This window comes from Notamacropus eugenii, chromosome 2 (genome assembly GCF_028372415.1).
Source record: "Notamacropus eugenii isolate mMacEug1 chromosome 2, mMacEug1.pri_v2, whole genome shotgun sequence".
In the NCBI taxonomy this organism is placed as follows: Eukaryota; Metazoa; Chordata; class Mammalia; order Diprotodontia; family Macropodidae; genus Notamacropus; species Notamacropus eugenii.
The window spans coordinates 511665653-511685706 of record NC_092873.1 but is presented as its reverse complement, the minus strand read 5'-3'; the positions used below and the strand labels follow the sequence as shown (position 1 = coordinate 511685706).

Genomic DNA, 20054 nt, shown 5'->3' with positions numbered 1-20054 from the left:
ATGTAAAGTGGCTCAATCGTTGGTCATCCCCTGTTAATCATCAGAGGCAGTGGGAGGTGGACCTGTGTCTTTCTGGCTACAAGTTCTGCATTGTTGTCTGGTCATCCCAGATCTCACTGACTAGCAGTGCCCTGACATCATTATTCTAGACCTCCCCTCCTTTTTGTCCTGCTCCCAGTCTTCATCCTCTCACACTCCATCCCCCACCCCCAACCAGAAATCCTCATTCTTTATTTTTACAGTAATTTTATGTCTTGCATTGATAGGATGTTGACTGCACAGCTCAGGCTCCTTGCCATTGGTCTTCACAAAATGTATTTTTCTGGGCGGTGCAGGCTAACCTTTCATTTGAATTTACCTCAGATGTAGATGGCATCTCTGTTCTTTGAGTGTTTAATGTGCATGTTCGTTCTCTTGGCTGGAATCTTGCTTTAGCCTGTTTGCCTACAATATGTTGAGTGACATTAGAGACCCATCCAGCCTTGCCATGGTCATATTTATGGAGCATTCTCTGCTAAACCCATGATATCCACAGTGTCAACTCTTCTTGGAGATTTGCATGTTCATAGTCAAAGGGAAAACACTAATATGTAAAAGGGCCTAGAGAACATGTGCCATGTGCCCTTCTGCTTTCTTTTTGGGTTAGTATTTTGGCAAGACATTGAGAGATGGCATCACTAGCTAAAAAAAGAACCCAGCAGCAATAAAACCCCCTCACCCGCTCACTGCTTGAGTGAAACTGTTCTCCATGATTATCAGTGATCTCCTGACTGCTTGCTCTAATGGCCTCTTGTCCTTTTTGGCCTCTGTACTTTGTTGGACACTGTTGGCCATCCCTCCTCCCAGATGATTTTCTCTTCTCTTGCTTTCCACAACAGAACTGTCTTCTGGGTCTCTGTCTACCTGACTAGGTCTTTTCAAACTCTTTTGCTAGATCATCATCCATTTTCCATCCCCTCAGTGTAGGCAACCCCCATAATTTTTTCTTTACACTTTTCTGTCATCTTCTTTGTTTCCTATGGATTCAATTATCTCCATGTAAATGACTCCCAAATTTATGTATCTAGCTTTAATCTCTTCTTAAATTGTATTGCATCACTATCTTGCTAGATATCCCTTTTCAGTGTCCCATGTTGGATCCATTCCTGACTCTTCCTTTTCCTTCAACCTTAAACCATATAATTCCCAAGTCTTGTCTATTCTGTTTTCACATCACGTTAATCACCGTCTAACCACTCTCACATGGTGTCTTCTCTGGTTCCCTCTCTTATTACTTGCTTTGCTCCTCTCTTGAAGATTCCCAGCTTGGCAGCCCAAACTCCCATGGGATCGGCAGCCAGTGGTAGTGAATGTCCACTCTTCCTTTTCTGTTTTGTCCACTTCTCCCTCAAGAATGGCCAGCTCAGAAGCCCATGTCTCTTGCCCTTCCTTCATCCCTCTTAGTTCCCTTTATGCCACTTGGTTGTGTTGGAGAATTGCCAACTCTCCTAACACTACTGGATTTTCTCTCTTACCTCTTTACTAACAGACTTGCCCCTGAGTATGGTCCACCCTTACCTTACTTCTTATGTGAATGTTGTCTTCCCCACTATAATGTAAATTCTTTAAGAATAGGAATTATCTAGCAGACTTTTATTTGCAAAAACCAAAGCGTTGAGTTAAGCTTAGTATGGAACCTGGCACACAGTAAGCACTTAATAAATGCACACTCTTTCTACTCTAAGTCTTTGATGTGATGGAACACTTTCAGGCCTTACCATCTGCCCTGCCAGGATACGCAGCAGACCCCTGGGCACTGTCTTCTTCCCTGCTGGGGTGCTCTAAGCATGCTGGGCTTTGCCAGCTGAACTCCTAGATGAGTGTGAGCTCTCTGAGAGCAGAGACTGACCCCCCAGCTCTTAGCCCTGCACTCGACCTTAACCCTTAGCAAATGCTTTTTCTTATATTCATCCCCTCTTACTCGGACTATAACAGTAGTCTGCTAATTAGTTGCTTCCCTTCTATTCATCAGTATATCAATTGTATGCCTCCCTACTCCCCCATCCCATGTAAGTTTTCTGGTGGCAGGAATGGTTTGGGTTGGGTATCTGACACTTCCTAGCATAGACCTTGGCACATAGGAGGTCTGCTCACATCACTGCAAATCTAGTGCTCTTTACACCATGCCAAGCTATCCCTCCTGCCTTGGGAGTGTAACTATCTACAGTGGACGGAGGCTCTTCTAGTGACTCATTGCCAGACTCAAAGCTCCCAGGATGGCCACAGTGAATTAGAATTGGATCTCTTAGGCCCCTTGTCATGCTCGCAGGGGCTTCCATGGGGACAGACAGGATGACGGTGGTGATGGCGGCAGTGGTGGCATAAATGTCTTATAAAAAGAATCATTTTTAAAATTCATGACTCAGAAAAACCTGTTTGGGGCAATTTCATATTATGTAGAAGATAAGCTTCACCATAGGAGACTTTTCTACCTTCTTAGATTAAAAAAGGAAACGTTTGGCCCCAATGAATCAATACCATATCCTGGTTTTGTTCAAAGCACGTAACTGTTTACAAAGAGTATGACTGACTTTACTGTAAATGACAAAGGGATTATCTGTTTTTTGAGCCAATTCAGTCTCCCTTTAAATGGTAAACATCCTTCGTGCCTGTAAGTTGGATGTTTTTGTGTACTATTAACTCTGGGAAGAGGGCAGAAAGAAGGAGAGCTCCAGGAAAGAGTCTACTGGGTGCCCAGAGGGTCAGTGCTATTTGCAGAACAATCAGAAATTAGAGGGGAAGTCAGTGGGAAAATGCTTTGATCTTAGAATTTGATTTCTAGGATAAGGTTTGCAGGAATCTATCTCGTGCATAAATTGAGAAGGACCTCAGTGCTAGGACATGCTGAAGTGTTATTTTTAGCCGTGATTCCTTAAGTTCAGATATCTCCCCTGCTGTCTCTCACAGTATTGCCATAACTTGTAAAAGAAATTAATATCCAAGCAGGAGGCATTCATTAAGCTATTCCACTGTCCAGAACACCATGTCAGGCTCTGGGGGAGGTTCAGAATGGAGACGTAGACTTGCCCCTGTAGAATTTGTGACAGATACCCACATGACTAGAATAATGCCTGAAAGGCATGTGCAGAAACAACACGCACACAAAGTTGGTCAGGATGTCTAAAGAGAGAAGGAGAACGAAGCCTTAGGACAGGAAGAATAGGACGTCAGCAGAGGAGGCTAGTGATCCAGGCAGTTGGACCAGTGTGCACAAAGGCACTGAGGTGGGAAAGTGTGATTCTACAGAAGGCAGTGGGTTGGTTGGTGGTGGAGGGCAGGCTTTGTAGGAGATGAGCCTGGAAAGGTAAGGTATAGCTAAAAGCCAGGGACTCCAATTATCAGGCACAGGGGTTGGATTGTGCCTTTGCCTGACCCTTGCATGTCTTCTCCAGTCTTCTCTGTCATGATGTAGGCTGGATCTGTACATGGCAGGAAACTATTTCTGGTGACTTGACTGGACTTGGGCATCTAGGCCTCAGTTTCCTCATCTGCCTGGAGACGCAGGGCAGGAGCCCCCAGAGGTTTGTCAGCCTCTTTCCCCTTCCCAGGTACAAGATCTCATTGGACATAATTATCTCGGCACCTTAGTTTCCCATCTGGATGATCTCTAAGATCTTTTCTGTCTCCCACCAGGTACGTGGTCCTAAGGGCCCTTTAGCACTGACACTGTCATCATCAAACAGTACAGAGATGCTTAGAGTTCACTTGGTAATTTTGTGTCTTAAATATTTTATTCAGTTGGTGGGTATAAGAATTAAACATTTGTTTAATTCAGTGGTCACGTATTTATGGCTGCCTGTGTGCCAGGCATGTAGTGCTGGGTGTTGGACAGACGGACAGACAGAAAGAACAAAGCAGTCCTCCCCTTAGGGACCTTACATTCTCTTGGGATTATTGGGAAGGAGACGCCTTGAATGCAGGGGACTTGAGGGGGATGGGCTGAGACTGCTGATGGCCTTTGGGTCATAATAAAGCCTTCTGAAAAAGGACCAGTTGGAGTCTTTTAAATTAGATCATCTTGTACCTCAGGGAAGCCACATAGGCCCCGGAGCCCTGCAAGGCATTCACTGCCCTCCCCCCAACATGGAAATCCATCATTTGATCGAATCTCCTTCATGTGACCTCCCTGATTTCCCTTCCTGGTCTTTGTTGCTGGTGGTAGGTGTGATCTGGGGGGGTGCACATCTCTCTGGGAGCTTCAGGAAGAATGAGAGACTGATCTATGATGCCTGTCTTGCAGTGTTTCCCCCCTTCATCCTCACCTGTCAGCAGGAATATTGAGCTGAATCAATGCTGACCTCACATGGAGGGATGCCTCTTAGGGTTTGGCGGGGTGGGGAGGGAAGGGTTTCCATGTGACTGCTCTGGATGTATCACACCAGGATTGAAAATACTTGCCTTTTCAAATCAGGAATGAGATGAAGATTTCTCAGTGACCGCTAGAATTTGTGGGAGCTTTTCCTATGTAAAATTTTTCGTATGTTAGTACAGTGTTGGTGGGGGTTGGAGAAAGGCCCTGGGGTGATTTGTGCACGATGAATGGATTGAGGGATGGGAGAAAGCTGCTGCAGTAATTATGCAAGTGGTGAGGGACTGTTTAAAATTGCTCCAGCCTTATGATGAATGGTTAGTGGGAACCTTGGCTATCTCGGAGTGAGCAGAGGAGTACTGGACAGAAAGCTTTATTCAGGGGCTGGTTTTTAGTGGTCTTGTGTGCACTGGTCTATCTGCTCAGAATTGTTGGTTATTTCTTAGCTCAGCATAAAATTCAAGGACAGAAAGTAACGAAAGTGTATTAGCCAGGCTATGGTCTCTTAACCCTTTCATCCCTTTGACACACTCCAGTTTGGAGTAGTGTGATTGGGTCCATCTTCAGATTGGAGTTCATAATGTGTTCAGTAACACAAGAAGAGTCAGCAGGGCACAGACAGACAGTTATTAAATGGAACTCTCATCCAGTTTTGAGGGGAAACCTGCAACCCCCATCACCAGCATCGTTTAAATTCCATCCTGCTACTGTCCTTCCTGATCCAAAATGGTATCAGGTGCGTGCTTATTCTGCAGCCTTAGCTCCAGGGCAGAAGCAAGTCTGGTTTTTCACTTCTTTTGGTTGGGCAGTCTGGAGGGTTGTGGAAGCCACCCAAAGTTGGTCTCTTCAAAAGGCAGGACCTGGTTATCTTCCTCAGCACAGGAGGGAAGTTAAGCCTTTGACCGGGCTGGGACTGACTGTGATACTGAATGTGGTATTGTGTCCGAGGTGGGGTTCATTTAGAACCTGTTTCTGAAACTGGGGCAAGTTAGTGAGCCGGGCTTTCAGTGTCAGTGGGTGACCTGTGTGTCAGAAAGGGAGCTGAAGCACCACGCTGAAAAGTTTGCTGCTGCCCAGTGAGTATTTTTCGGTTTAATGTTGACTAACAGTTTGCTGAGTTTTGTTTTTTTTTATCAATGAAAACCCATATTCTTCCGTTCCTTTTTCCTCTTGCTAATAGCTTAGTGTGATCATTCCTGATAGAATGGAGCAGACAGCTCCTGGAATCTGAGTCTAAAATTTCTGTTTTCTAATATTAGCACATGCAAACAAGCCTCTTTTAAAGGTGCAGGAGCACGAGCCAGTGTTCTTCCTGAGCTGCTGGGCATCAGCTGCTTCCCGGGTTTGTCAGGGTTAAGTGCCCAGAGCTGACGCAGCCCCGCCCTCTCCTTCCTCAGCATTTCTCATTAGACAAGAGTTCCATAGCAACAGTGAAGTCACCCAAGCCTGAGCATTTCATTGATTATCTTTTTTCTGCTTCCTTTTTTTTTAATCTTTTCTCTTTCCATTTAACCACATTTTAGAGAACCAACTATTTTACAAAACCTGGTTGATGTAGCTTTCCAATTCCTTAATAGAGGAGGGTAGAAAATCTGCCCTTCCTTTTCAGATTTAATGTATCACTAACCATGTATTTGAAAGGCGATTCTGGATTTGGAGGGTGGATGGCCATCCCAGCTGTGGCTGATGTTCTCAGATATTCCTGCATTGTTTGCTGGTCTTCTAGGGAAAAGAACAGCGTGGAGCAGGATCTCAAGGAGAAAGAAGAGCACGTCAGACAGAGGACCAGCGAGGTCCAGGTAAGCGTGCTGGGCGTGACAGCAGAGCTGGCTGAGACATCAGCTTCCTGCGTGGGGCGGCACTGGGGGAAAGAGCATTTGACCAACAAATAGTGTTAAATACAACCTGCCAGCTTCTCTGACTAAATGGTCGTTTGGGGGTCTGTGTCCTGGTCTGAAAGGTGGCATTAGTGTTGGAAAGTATGTATGAGATTTGCTCCTTCTGCCCCTGGTAAAGGTATGTCATTCATGAGAGGCTTTGTGCTGTGTGTGGTGCAAATTCAACAGATTGATGGAGGCTCAGAGCAGCCTCCTGCCTTCTTCTCCAGGAGAAATTGATGGGTGTGAGATCCTGTCCTCCCCCACCCTGCCCCCAAGACAATATTTTGAAAGGCTGCTGCTTTTCAAGCTGTCTCCATCATGTAAGGAAAGGATCCTCTAGAATAATTGGAACCTTTTAAAATTAGCTGAGTCAGCCAGGATACCTACAACTAATATTTCTCTTATACCTGAGAAAAGGGACATTTTTCAATCATGTAGCATGTGAGGAGTTCAATCTTACACCGGGGTGTGTGTGTGTGTGTGTGTGTATGTGTGTGTGTGTGTGTGTGTGTGTGTGTGTGTGTGTGTGTGTGTGTTCATGTTGATCTACATTTGCTCCTTCTGGCCATATAAGACTTGTAAGACTAGGGAAACATAGGATAGTGCAATTGGCTGTGTTATAGGCATCCATCTTATCTGGGGTTCCTCCTTACAAAGGTTAGGATGGATGAGCCCATGCTGAGAGTGGATGGGCAGCAACAATCTCTGGTGGTTTGTCCCTTCATGCTCTGCTTTCCTTTCAGATCTTATATGTTTTGGTCCTTTCTGTAGCTTGGCTCCCCCAGGGGATTCAGTTTGGATGAGTGAGAGCTCTGACTATTTCAAGTCATTGTGTGGGTGTTTATGTAGGACATTCCCCAGACATGGTGGCCTGAGTGTGCTGCTTTTGGTCATCTGTTTGTCGGGAGAGGTCACTGATGACTTTGACTGGCATCTGAAGATGATTCAGAAGTCAAGGCTCTCGTCAGCATCTTAGTCTGCTTGGGGAGCCCCCAATTCTGTGTTTTGTGGGGAGGGATAGAGAAAAGTCCCCGATATATTGGAGGAAGCAGTCATTTTCCAACATGCAGAAAAGATCTTAGGAAGGGAAGGAGCTCAATGGGAGTAATGGGTCTTTGCCAGTCTTGGTACTGTCCATTTCTAAATTGAGACAAACACTGCCTCAAAATCCATCTGAAGGTGTTTCGAGCCTGTTCTTCCCATCCATGCTGGGCTTGGGATATGACTGGTAAAGACGTGGTCCTCCAGGGTCATGATCAGATGATGTAAAGAAGCCAGGGAGATGGGGGCAGCTTGTCTTCTTGTTGTTATAAAGGTAGTGAGTGTTTATTCAGGTGTTTTTTTAAACCTTCACTAGAAATTTCTCCTAGAAATGCAGGTCCTCTGTGTACATGGGTCCTCAGCTTTCTTATTCACATGTGATTGACTAAGGAAGTTGAGATTCTAGAGTAGGAGCTAGCTGAGTAAGTGGCTTGTACCTGGCTCCTCAGGAAGTGTTTTTTGCCCTCAGAGAAACTAGACATTGGGTAAAGAAAGGAGCTGTTATCATGAGCTCTTGGGTCAGTGTGTTTCATAACACAAAGCACAATGCTGACATGGGTTCATTCAGTTCTCTTTGGGGAACAGGCATTAGGAGAGTATGGAGAAGTGGCCGTCACATATCACCTACATGCCTCCTTCTCCCTCTGGGCTTCCACCTTTGGAACAGGACAGAATTCCCAACTCCTGGTGCTCCCTTGAGGGTGGTAGTGGCAGAGCTGGCCAGTGGCCTCCCTCAGACCTCCATTGTCTGGACAAGCTAGTCTTCCCAGCTTCCTGAGGCATGAGCTTCCTGAGGATGCTTTGACTTCCCTGCTGCAGTGACCTCATGAGGCCAGAGACCCGCTATTGTGCCCTCTGATGGAATCTGACTGTATGGCCCTTGCTGACTTTTTGAACCAGGCCCAGAGGTGAACCCATTCCCCTGGAAGGTGCTGACTAGAAGTTGGGAGCTACCTCTTATCCCCAGGGCTTTCCCCACTTATATTAATTTGAACACACTGCATTGGGTGAAATGCAGGGCCTTGTTTAACATTCTTGGAGCACATGCAACTGGGGTCACACAGGGCTCCTGAGTCAAGACGCTGCCATAAGACCCCTCCACAGAGTGAGGAAGAGTTTGCCTTCATTCTCCTCTCCCCATCTGCCTTCTTTGCTTTGTCTGTGGGGCCTGGCAGAGGGCCTCTCACTGTGTCTTGCTACCTACATGAATTCCAGTTTTAAAAATTAAAAATCAATGAGGTGACTGAAGTGGAGTGGGATAGGAACAGAGAAGAGAGACTCAGAGATGGGGCAGGGTGGTCAGAGAGATCCTCTTGCTTCCCTTCTGTGTCAGAGGAATCAGTCAGTACATCAGCAAGTCCTTTATGAGCCTTGAGGCCAAACCTACTGTGTAGGCCCTGGACTCCTCCCCTCCTCCCTTCCCTCCTCTCCTCCCCTCCTTCCCTGTTTCTCTCCCTCTCCCTTCCCTCCCCCTCCCCCCCCCTCTTTCCCTCCCTTCCCTGTGGGCCTCCCTTCCTCAGGGCTATCTCCCTCCACAGGCACATGTGACACCTCATCTTCTGACCATTCCTCTGCATTTGTCTGAAAAGCTTTAAAGAATACATCTGGAGGTCCTGCTCTGCCCAGGGCAGTGTGTGTCTGGGCACATAGAGAGGCATGTGAAGGCAGGAAGGAACTGATCCACAAGACAGAGAAGGGGCAGAGGAAGAGTGCCCATTGAGAGCGAGGAGGAGGAGGCCAATGGGTCCTCTGTCTGAGAGTATCCTTGGGATGACTGGAGACAAAGGGGCCCTGCTGGCCCCCAGCAGCCCCCTTCACTCCTCCTTCCTGCCCCCACTTGTCTGAGCTCTCCTCAGGCTTTTGTATCCTGCCTTCCTCCTTCCTCTCCTGAACTGCCCCCCCGCCTTCCCCAAGGTCATCAGTGTTTTAATAATAATGAGTTCAGCTGGTTGGTCCTCACAACACCCCTGGGAGCTCAGTGCTTTTGTTATCCCCATTTTACAACTGAGGAAACTGAGGCAAAGAGAGATGAAGTGACTTGCCCAGGGTCATATCGCTAGTAAGAGTGGGAAACTAGACTTGAACTTGGGTCTTCCTGACTCCCAAACCTGGCGCTCCACCCACTATAGCGCCACCCAATGGCCAAGCCCCAAGATGGTCCTCAGCTCTGACTGTCTGCCTTGATGCTGCCCTCTCCCTTGACCTTTGTATCCGATTCTAACCTCCGGACCTTTTCTTTGGTAGCTCCTCTCATCGACATTGCCCAGGGTTCTCTCCTCAGCTCTGTTTTCTTCTTTCTCCCATTAGAGATCTCATCTCTTCAGGGCCACCTATGGGGCCAGTAGATATTAGACCAAGAAGGGGGCTGGCCCCAGATCCATTACAGACTTTTATGTGTGACCTTAGGTCACATAACATGTCAAGTCAGTGCGCATTTATTAAGCATTTACTATGTCCTGGGTTCTGGGCTAAGTGCTGCAGACACAAATACAGATATAAGCAAAAAGGAACGCTGTCCCTGAGCTTGCATTCTAACAAAGAAATTGGGGTCCTGTGTAGGGGCTGTGGGAGGGAAAAGAAATCCTGAGCCAGGAGGGCAACACTCCAAGGAATGAAGAAGTCATTCTGAGAGCCTCAGAGATGTGGTAGAGAAAGTGTTCAGAGACAGGAGGAAGGAAGGTCTCAGTTTTGTCTTCTGTACAACCTCTTAGAATCCCTAAGCTCTGACCTTTCTCAAGGCTGTGTCCCAGAATCCTGATGAGCATGAACACTCACCTGTCCCACTATTCCCTCAAATCTGATCTCCCTAAAACTGACCTCATTGTGGTCTTCCTAAAACATTCTCCCTCCCAGCATTCTTTGCTTTGCTAGAACTCTCTAAGTAGAAGTTGGAAAGACCTGGGTTTCATTCCCAACCTAGGATTGGGTGAAGTGACGTGTGTAAAGTGCTGTGGCCAGCCCCATGCCATTTGAGTCAGAATAACTTTCATAGCCAACTTGGGATTTGAGAACTTCAGTCTTGAAGGCAGTATTCACAGGGCCTTCTGTGAATTGGTTGCCATTGTCTTTTATAATCCAGCTGGAGAGAGCCATATAGGCTTGTCCTGCCAAGCCTTGGGGGACCCCTTGCCATGCCTGCTTTTGCTTGTTTACAGCCCATGGGGCAAGGGGCCCTTCCAGAGACACAACCTCTCCTACTTGAGGGCAACTTTAGGTTAAGAAGATTGCTTGGCACTAAGCCCACCTCTACTTCTTTGTCATTTCTACGCATTGCACTAAATTCTTTCCCTCTGACACCCAACAAACATAGTCATCCCTCTTCACTGTGGCAGCCCTTGCATTCCTTGAAGGACAGCCTGCGTGTTTCCTCCAAGTGACCCTTCTCTGGGCTGCTGTGCCTATGTGCCCCGCTTTCCTGTCACCCACTGTGTTGTGTGCTTGGCCAGGCAACACATTTAGTCATCTCATGGTAGTCACGTCTCACCCTCTTTGCGTGCAGCTCTTCCTTGCTTAGTATAGGGCCTTGAGTGAGCAAGCAGCCCATAAACGGTGGTTAGATTTTTGTTGAGAGAGGCAAGGAAGCATTGGGGCTGGGGACGATAGAGGGAATCACTGAGGCCTTTTTGTTCATGGAAGCTCAGGTCAGTGACATCAGTGCAGGAAGGCCTGGGCCTGAAAGAGGCCACTGGCCCATCCCTGTGGGTTCTCATCTCTTGGGCCCACGTTCTGCTCCACACTCACGTTCAGTTAGCCCAGTTCTGGGAACTGGTTCAATCATTTGATAATGGTGTCTCAACATGGTTGGTTTCCTTTGTGATCCTGTTATGTTACATTTAAAACACATGATTTTGAGGACAGGTGGTCCTAGACTTCACCCTCCTGAAAGGCCAGGCCTCCTCCCCTCCACCCCGCCATCTGCTCTCTTAGAGCATCTCACCAACCACACCCAGGGAGTCGGAGGGCTAGGGTTTCCCACACGTTAATTCAGGTAAGATGAACATTTCTATACAGTGTTTTAAATACTGAAACATTTAAATCAGGTTGTTTTCTCCTAGAGGAAGAAGGGAAATTGATTAGGATCTGCCATCACAGAGCAGAGCCGTCCTGCCCACATGCCTGGGAAAGGCACGGCCCCATGCTCAGCTCCCTCTGTCTGGAGGCGAGAGTGCTCAGAGGTGCGCCAGTATGCATGTGCTGGCACTTGTACAGACTTGTTTAGTTGAGGGGAAAGAGTGAATGGTGGATATGGAGCAGACTATGGGTTGAGACCTTACTCCTTCCCTTACCCAGCTACGCAGCCATGGGTAAGTCAGTGAGTCAGCAAGCATTTAATTAGAGGTTAACATGTGCCAGGCGCATGCTAAATGTTGACAACAACAAGGCAAAAACATGGTCCTGGCCCTTGGGGAGAGAGACAGTGTACAAATAACTATGCACATACGGGAGGGACACATAGTAGCTCAAAGGTGGGCACTAGCCATCCAGGGGACTGGCAATGGAAAGGCCCCCTGCAGAAGGTGGGATTTGAGTTGTCTTGAAGGAAGCCCTGAAACCAGAAGACAGAGGTCAGTAGGGGAGAGCATTTCAGGCATGAAGGTAAGCCAGTGCAAAGGTGTGTTGGACAGAGATGAATCGCTGGCTATGAGGAGCAAGCAGCATCTAGGTCAGCTGGATTCCAGAGTGAAGCCTGACTAGACTGGAAAGGTGGGAGGAGGGGCCCACTTCAATGCCTGACATGTTTCGAGCTGATCCTGGAGGTCTTTGGGAGTCACTGGGCTTTACTAAGTAGGGAGGTAGCCTAGTTAGAACTGTGCCTTGGGAAGATGGCTTTGGTAGCTGAGTGGAAAAAGACTGCTGAGGCAGGAGAGTCTAGATCCAGAGTGATGAGGGCCTGAACTAGGGGGTGGGGTGAGGTGGTGCCAAGAAGGCAGAGACCCCCAGCAGCTGGGTGATGGGGGCATCCCGGGGCTACTCGCTCTATTCTGCTGGTGGTTCTGTTTTCTCCTGCATTAAGGAGAGAGGGTTGCTTTGCTGCTTGGGACAGGTGGTGACTTTGTAAAAGGAAGCCAGTGGGGTACACCAGCCACACTCCTGACAGGCTCTTCTCACGATCTTTTTCAAACTTGTATATGTTGTTCCAGTTAAGGATGCATATTGAACCTTAAGAACAGTAACCTAACTTCCATTTTGAGAATGGCCCACAGAATGACTTTCTATGAGGCTAACCACTTGCCAAATTCTCAGGGACCTCCTGATCAGCAATATTTTAGGTGATGATCTTGTTTTCTGGATGTGAGACTGAGCTTTCCAAAAAACACATTTTCCTTTAAAAATTGCCAATAGCAGAAAGAGCTCTCCCCTGCCCTCCCACCCCCACCTTCCTCCAGCAGGTTCATGGGGCTATTTTTATTGGCTTCTTTTGCATCTTGGCACTGCAGCATCCGCAGCTCGGCTATTTTCATCCCAGTCATTCTCATTCTTTTGTGATGTCACAGACGACCAAGCAGGAGATTGAGCTGGAGGAACTGGAGCAAAACAGGCCCGAGGCCTACCTGGGCCCTTTCCTCCATTCCTCTCTCAGGGAGGGTGCAGGTGTCAGCCCTGAGGGTTAGAAACAGGCCCAGGGGAGGAGCTTCCCAAGAGCCAAGTTCCTTTTACACCACCCGTGGTCTGTGCTGCTGGTGGCTGAGATAACTTGCCACACACAGGCAGATCTGGGGAATGAAATGCACGCATCTGCTCTCTTTGCTTCACGTCAGGACCAGAGAATCTATTCCAAAATAAGGAGGATTAAAAATAGTCAGGGGACATCATGATGTAGAGATTGGTTTGGAAGTTTCTTTGCCATGTGTTGGGCTTCTGAATCATTTTGGAACAAAGTTGCATCTTTTCCTGTTAGCACATGTAGCATGGCTTCTCTCAACAGAGTTTGATTTGCTGTGCTTCCCAATTTCAGGTCTGTGTTCAGTAGCTGGAAGTCTCATGGACCTGGGTTCGTGTTAATTAATATTTGGTGGGGGTGGGGTGGGGGGAGGATTCTCTCACTTTCAGAAAAAAGGACTAAAGAAGTGCTGATTGTCATAAGCTTTCATATGATCCCGGTGGGTCATCAGACTCACTTGCAGCTTTCTTAGAAAATTAGGTTTTTTCTTCCTTCCACTTGTTCCTGTGAAGTCCTGTGACAGTATGACACTGAGATGCTTCTCACTGCAGACCTGAGTGTGATCATTTCTGATTGGGAGCGAGAGGGGGCTGGGGGAAAATAGCCCCTTTGGTCCTGGGCCCATCTGGGCTCATGCCTTCAGTCCATGGCCTAGGGACGCTGGAGGGGAGGCCGCCATCAACACAGGCTGATGTGCGAGCTCCACCAGTCACCTTCCTCCCACACAAAACCACCATCTCAGTTTAGGTGGAAACACATTTGCCTCTTTATTTCACAAAAAGAGAAGATGATTTTTCCACGTTTTTGTTGATTATTTTTATACCTTAAAACTGTGACCGTATTGGAACTTTTCTTTATCTGTGTGAAAACAGCACAGTCATATCTGAAATTTGAAAAATAGTTTGTGTGTGTATGTATGTATACATGTGTATATATATGCATGCACATATAGATATGGATATCTGTTATTTTTACTTCTCCAATATTTCTCATATATCCTCCATCCCCTTAATTTTTTTAAAAAAATATTTTTCCCCCAATTACATGTAAAACGATTCTTGACATTTTTTTATTAAGTTTTGAGTTCCAGATTTTATCCTTTCCTCCCTCCCTTCCTCACTCCCTAAGGTGACAGGCAATCTTATATGTTACACACGTGCCATTTCCCATATTTGTTATTTTGTGCAGGAAGACTCAAAAAAAAGAAATAAAGAAAGTGAAAAACAGTATGCTTCAGTCTGTATTCAGAAAATATTAATTCTTTGTCTGGAGGCAGAGAGCATTTTTCATCATGAGTCCTGTGAGATTGTCTTGGATCATTCTACTGCACACTATAGCTAAGTCATTCACGGTTCGTCGTCGTACAGGATTGCTGTTACTGTGTACGGTGTTCTCCTGGTTCTGCGCATTTCACTTTTCTTCAGTTCACATAAGTCTTTCCAGGTTTTTCTGAAATCATCCTGCTCATCATTTCTTATAGGACAATAATATTCCCTTACATTCATATACTACAGCTTATTCAGCCATTCCCCGGTGGATGGGCATTCCCTCAATTTCTAATTCTTTGCCACCACAAAAAGAGCTGCTTTAAATATTTTTGGATAAGGAGGTCCTTTTCCCTTTCATCCCTTTTAACAAAGAAGATAAAAAGGAGGGGAAAAGCAGTTCACTATATCTAACCAGCACATTGAAAAAGTTTGCCTTCTGTATAGTGCCCTGTACTCTGAGTCCTTCACTTGTGTAAAGAAGGAGGGAAGCACCTTCTCATCAATCAGTCAGCAGGTATTCATTACACACCTTCTGTGTGTCAGGTGGTGTGCTAGCGCTGAGGATACAAGTACAAAGAAAGGAATGATCTATTTGGGAGGAGCTGGGCACCTGCTCTTAATGCTGTGCTGGGGACACATAGGAACTGCTCTCAAGAAACTCATAACCTACGGAGTGTCAGCGCACAGCAGGAGGCTCTAGCAGGTGGGAGGAAGACTGAGCCCAGGCTCAAGCATTATAATGTAGGAGCATTCAATTCTATTAGCATGGCCATTGTCACAGCATACACTGTTTCCCTGCTTCTGCTTACTTGGTTTTGCATCAGGTTATAGAAGTCTTCCCTTGCTTTTCAGTGCTCATGATGTCTGTTGTTGCTTACAATGCAGTAACAGGCCATTGTACTCCTATCCCAGTTTGTTTAGCCATTCCCCAGAGGTTATACAGGGACAGACTTGGGCAAGTCACTTCACCCTGTTTGCCTCAGTTTTCTCATCTGTATAATGAGCTGGAGAAGGAAATGGCAAACCCCTCCAGTGTGTCTGCCACGGAAGCCCTAAATGAGGCCACAGAGAGTCAGACGCGACTGAAACAGCAGAACAGCAGCAGTAATGGTTGTTCAGCCACTTCGTTTTAGAAAGCAGAGGTTGCTCTGCTGAACATCTTTATGAAGTCACTTTAAAATTATTTTCTTTGTGTCATGGGTCCATGGGGTCACTGCGCTAGAGCAGGTCCAGCATGCTAAAGCTGGAGGCCATTTCTGGCCTTTCTGCCTATTTTTGTGTGGCAGTGAGCTAAGAATGGTTTTTGCATCTCTAAATATCGTAACACTTTATTTTAAAATGTAAGGACCATTCTTAGCTTGAGGACGTCTGAAAAACAGTTTGAGGGCCAGATTTGGCCCATGGGTAGGACTCATCTGCTCTAGAGCCTTACGGGCTGTCAGATACAATCCACTCACCACTGCAGATGAGGAAAATGAGTCCCAGGGGATGGTGTGACTGGGCTGAGTCAGACAGGTGGTGTATTGGAGATAGGGTTCACGCTCAGATCATGGCCAGCTCCTCGGGGATAAGCAGCTGGGTGGGACGGTGGATAGGGCACAAGGCCTGGAGTCAGGAAGGCCTGAGTTCAGATCTGGCCTCGGATATCTTGTAGCTGGAGGACCCTGGGCAAGTCACTTAAACTCCGCCTCAGTTTCCTCAACAGTAAAATGAGGCTAATGATGGCACCAGGTTTGTTGTGAGCATGACATGAAATGTTATCTGTAACGAGCTCCACATGGCCCCGGCCCGGAGTGCGCTCAGTGCGCGCTTGTGTCTGTCTGTCTTCTCTGCCCTTGTCCATGCAGGCGCGTCTGTGGTGTCGGGGAAGTGGGGGATGGGGGATGGGGGATGGCCTCCACTCTGGGTGGGCACGGACCAGAATCGTCCTGGATGGCTGGGTGCGGAGGCTGGAACGTGAGCTGCAGGGTAGGAGAGCGTGTCCACAGCGAGGAGGCTGCCAGCGCAGAGCACCTTAGGTACCTTGTCGTGTTTGTGTCCCCAGGCTCTGCTCTCCGTCCCTTCTAGATGCCATCTCCTCCATTCCTGAAATGCCAGGATCACTCTCTTCCTTTAAGAACAGGGATAGAGTCATTCTTTGTACTTGGATCCCCCATGACTGGCACGTAGTAGGCACTTCATATGTACTTCTTCATTGATTATCACTTGGAACCATTAGTTCTGAATTATTTAAATTGAAATGAGAGATATTTTTATTTGTTTTGTAAATGTGTTGTGGTTTAGGTCAGTGGGAAGAGTACCCATACAAACAAGGTGGCATTTGGAAGACGCCTTGAAGACATTGGTGTTAGAATTGTCACATCTGTGTAGTCTTGGCTTTGGGGCCCCCTCAAGCCTTGTTCCATTGTCCTGTGTTGGCATAGAGGTGACAGGGCGTTCTGTGCTGCGGGATCAGTGGAGTTGAGCTCTGGCCAGTCCAGATGGGCTGCAGAGCATCTGGTGCTGTCTCAGAGAGATCTGTCACACCAAGGGGAGGCAGTGGGGTGGGATTTCACAGCTACTGCAGCCTGAAGAGCGTTGGCTAAGGTGGCCTTGAAGGATGGTGACCCCACAGGTGCAGGGAGGACCCTGATCAGGAGGATCCCTGCTCCTTGGAGTGTTAAGTGTATATGGTGCCCCACTCTTGAGCCCACTGATCCTTTCACCTAACCCTGAGTTGGGCTTTGCTTAGCTGGCTGCTGCAGGGAGTAGCGAAGGGGTAGGAGGAGGAGAGAGACCTCAGCTCAGGGGACTGCATTGCAGGCCACGTCCTCCTCACCCTTAGCACTGTTTGGAGGAGCAACTTCCCTCTTGTTGGGTGTTCTTCCTGCTAAAGGAAGACAAGACCCCACACTTTCTTTTGCTTTAGGACCTTCAAGATGAAGTCCAGAGGGAGAGCTCCAAGCTGCAGAAGCTGCAAGCCCAGAAGCAGGAGGTGCAGGAGGTCCTGAACGGGCTTGATGAGCAGAAGGCCACACTGGAGGAGCAGCTGAATGACGTCAGGCAGCAGTGCGCCCACGAGGCCCACCTGGTGAGGGCAGCCAGCCCCTGGAGGACATGGGGCAGGGAGGTCCCCAAGGGCCACAGGCCCTGCTTACAGCCCGCTGCTTCTTCAGGAACTCAGCTGGCATCACCACTGCCTTATGTGCTTTTGATCTCAGTGACAGGTTCTGCCCGAGTGGCAGCAGGTGGTGCCGTGAGAAAGCACCAGAAAGACCTGAGTTCAGATCCAGCCTCAGATGCTTCCTGGCTGTGTGACCCTGGACAGGTCACTTCACCTCTGCCTCGGCTTCCTATAGCAGCACCTACCTCCTAGGCCTGCTGTGAGGATCAAATGAGATGAGATTTGTAAAGTGATTAGCACAGTGAACAAACAACTTTTTTTTCTTTCTTCCTCCCCTCTTCCCTCCCTCCTTCCTTCCCTTAACCTAACCTCTAGATTTCCTCTCTGAAAGCTGAATTAACAAGCCAGGAATCTCAGATCTCCACTTATGAAGAGGAACTGATCAAGGCCCGAGAGGAGCTGAGCCGCCTGCAGCGTGAGATGGCGGAGCTGGAGGAGAGCGTGGAGGCGGGCAGGGCCCAGCTGGGCCCGCTGCAGCAGCATCTACAGGATTCACAACAGGAAGTCACCTCGGTAAGGCACAGGTGGCAGAGTCACCCAGAAGGGGAAGGGCTCAGGGAGGAGGTAGCCCCCGAGCTGGGCTTCGAAGGTAGCTCTGAGTTTTATGAGGGCATTTCAGATAGGCAGCACAGCCTGGGCAAGGGTGCATTGGTGGGAGAGGGAAAGATCAGCTGCACAGGACTGGGTGGTGTGGCCTTAGAATCCTGCTCTGGCTCCCATCCTGCCCCCAGCTTCCATCTGCATTCAGACCTGGGAATGAGCAGATAGCTCCTCCTCCTTTCCAGGCCTCAGTTTCCTTGCTGTAAAGTGGGTGTAGAAACAACATGTGGATTAAGGTTGACCATGGTGAAGATGTGCTGTACAAATTGTGAGCCTAAGAGGATTGGTTTTCCACAGGTCCTGAGTCAGGGCACTGTCCTCCAGAGTGAGTGGTTCCCATATCCTGAGCCCAGACTTCAGCTTATGTGGCTGGATTCCCTGAGGCCCAGGTGTCCTGCCTGATGTTCATAATGGCCATGAGGGAGGCACAACAAGGGCAAGGGGGTGGTGCATGGAAATTTTTCCCTGTTATTACACTTGTGGCTATGATGGTGAAGTGCCTGGGCCACATTGTCATCTCAGAGCTAAAACTCCTCATAGAGACTTTGGTGAGAGCCAGCATTTCTGTGGCTCCTTGGGGCTGATGGCTCCACTCAGCTGACCGCCCAGCTCTGGGAGGCAGGGCATGGGAGGTGTAGTTATCTCACTGGACACATGAGGAAATTGAGGCTCAGGGAAGAGAGGAGAGGGTCTGAAAGGCTGGTGTCCCTGGCAGAATGAAGAAGGCCTGGCCTGTCTTAGTGAACAGAGGCCCCACCCTGCTGACGTGGCTGCTCTTTGCCAAGCAGATCCACCCGCTGGCCAGTAGGTTAAGGCCGTAAGATTCTAAGCTAGAAGGGGACCCGAGAGATTTCTTCAAGCACTGCTTCTCAGTTTGTGGTCAGGGGGACCAAGGCCCAGGAAGGGAAAGTCATGTCCAACTTTACATAACCACCACCTATCAGAGGAGAGACTTAACCCAAGTGGAGCGGCTGAATGGTGGAGTAACAGTGCCAGACTGGAGGAAGTGCCCGGCCTCCTGATACACAGCAGGGGGAAGGGGCTCAGAGCTTCTGAGAGCCAGGTCCTCCCTGCCCCCACCCCCAGGTTGGACGTGTTTCAACCAGGCAGGGGAGGAGCATCTCTGGTTAAAACAAAGCCAGCCATTTGGAGATTTTCCCGTTGTTCTTGGGAGGCAGTGGGATTCCCTCAGGGAGCTTGTCTCAGATTTTCGTACTCCTTTGCTGCCACACTTGGCACCTTGAAGACAAGAATACTAGAAACTTCAGGCCGTGCCTACTGAGGATGGGAGGCTTGGATGTTCTGCTTTTCCATCTCTCGATGACCCGGTTCCCTTGTGCCTTTCTTCTTCCTGTGATCCAGATACAAGTCAGACTGACCGAGATGAAGGAGCTAGACCCCAGCAGTCAGGAGAGTTGGCTCAGGAGTCGCCAAGGCAGCCTGGTCAACGGTGCTGCTGACTACTGCAGCCTCAGCAACAGCAGCAGTGAGACAGCCAATCTCCATGAGCACTCAGACACCCCGAGCACCCTGGGGACCGAGCCAGTAGTTTCAGAATCTCCGGTGAGGGTGCTGCCGTGCTCATGCCTCGATGGTCATTTCTGGCCTGGCGAACATTTCTCAGAAACCCTTGGGCATATAGTCCTGAGGCTTGGTATAGTGAGAAGAATCCTCTTGGGCCCAGAAATCACACTCTCCCTGGTTCCTTAGGCTGAAATGTATAGGGAAGAAACAGACGGGTATGATGGTATCTCATCCATTGCCCTCCTCATCTTCATCACTCACTCTTCCATCTCCGAAATATTTTATACAAAGTCCCGTTGGGTCTTGGCTACCTGGGCCCCATTTTTGCAGAGGAGAAACCGAGACCCACAAACTTGCCTGTTCAGAGCATATGACTCCCTGTGGCCCCTCCTCTTGTATCACCTGTTGGGGACATTTAATTCCCTGGGAACTAATGATGCTGCGGAAGGGCCTGCAGAGGAGACAGCAGCCCCCTCAGGAAGGGAAGCTGTGGGGGAACCCCCAGGAGCTGGCAGAGACCCTCAGCACCTTAGCCTCAGCAGAGGGAGGAAAAATGGTGTAATGGCCC

General features: G+C 48.4%; 1 protein-coding gene across 3 annotated transcripts in view; it reads left to right on the top strand.

The window, feature by feature from the left end:
• The window catches only part of EPS15 (epidermal growth factor receptor pathway substrate 15), a 129110-nt gene that overhangs the window by 91799 nt on the left and 17257 nt on the right, over positions 1-20054 (top strand). For all 3 annotated transcript variants that reach the window (XM_072649424.1, XM_072649426.1, XM_072649425.1), the window contains 4 exons: positions 6075-6147; positions 17108-17269; positions 17678-17875; positions 19325-19525. In XM_072649424.1, coding sequence (XP_072505525.1) covers positions 6075-6147; positions 17108-17269; positions 17678-17875; positions 19325-19525 — 634 coding nt within the window. The remainder of the gene's footprint in view (positions 1-6074; positions 6148-17107; positions 17270-17677; positions 17876-19324; positions 19526-20054) is intronic.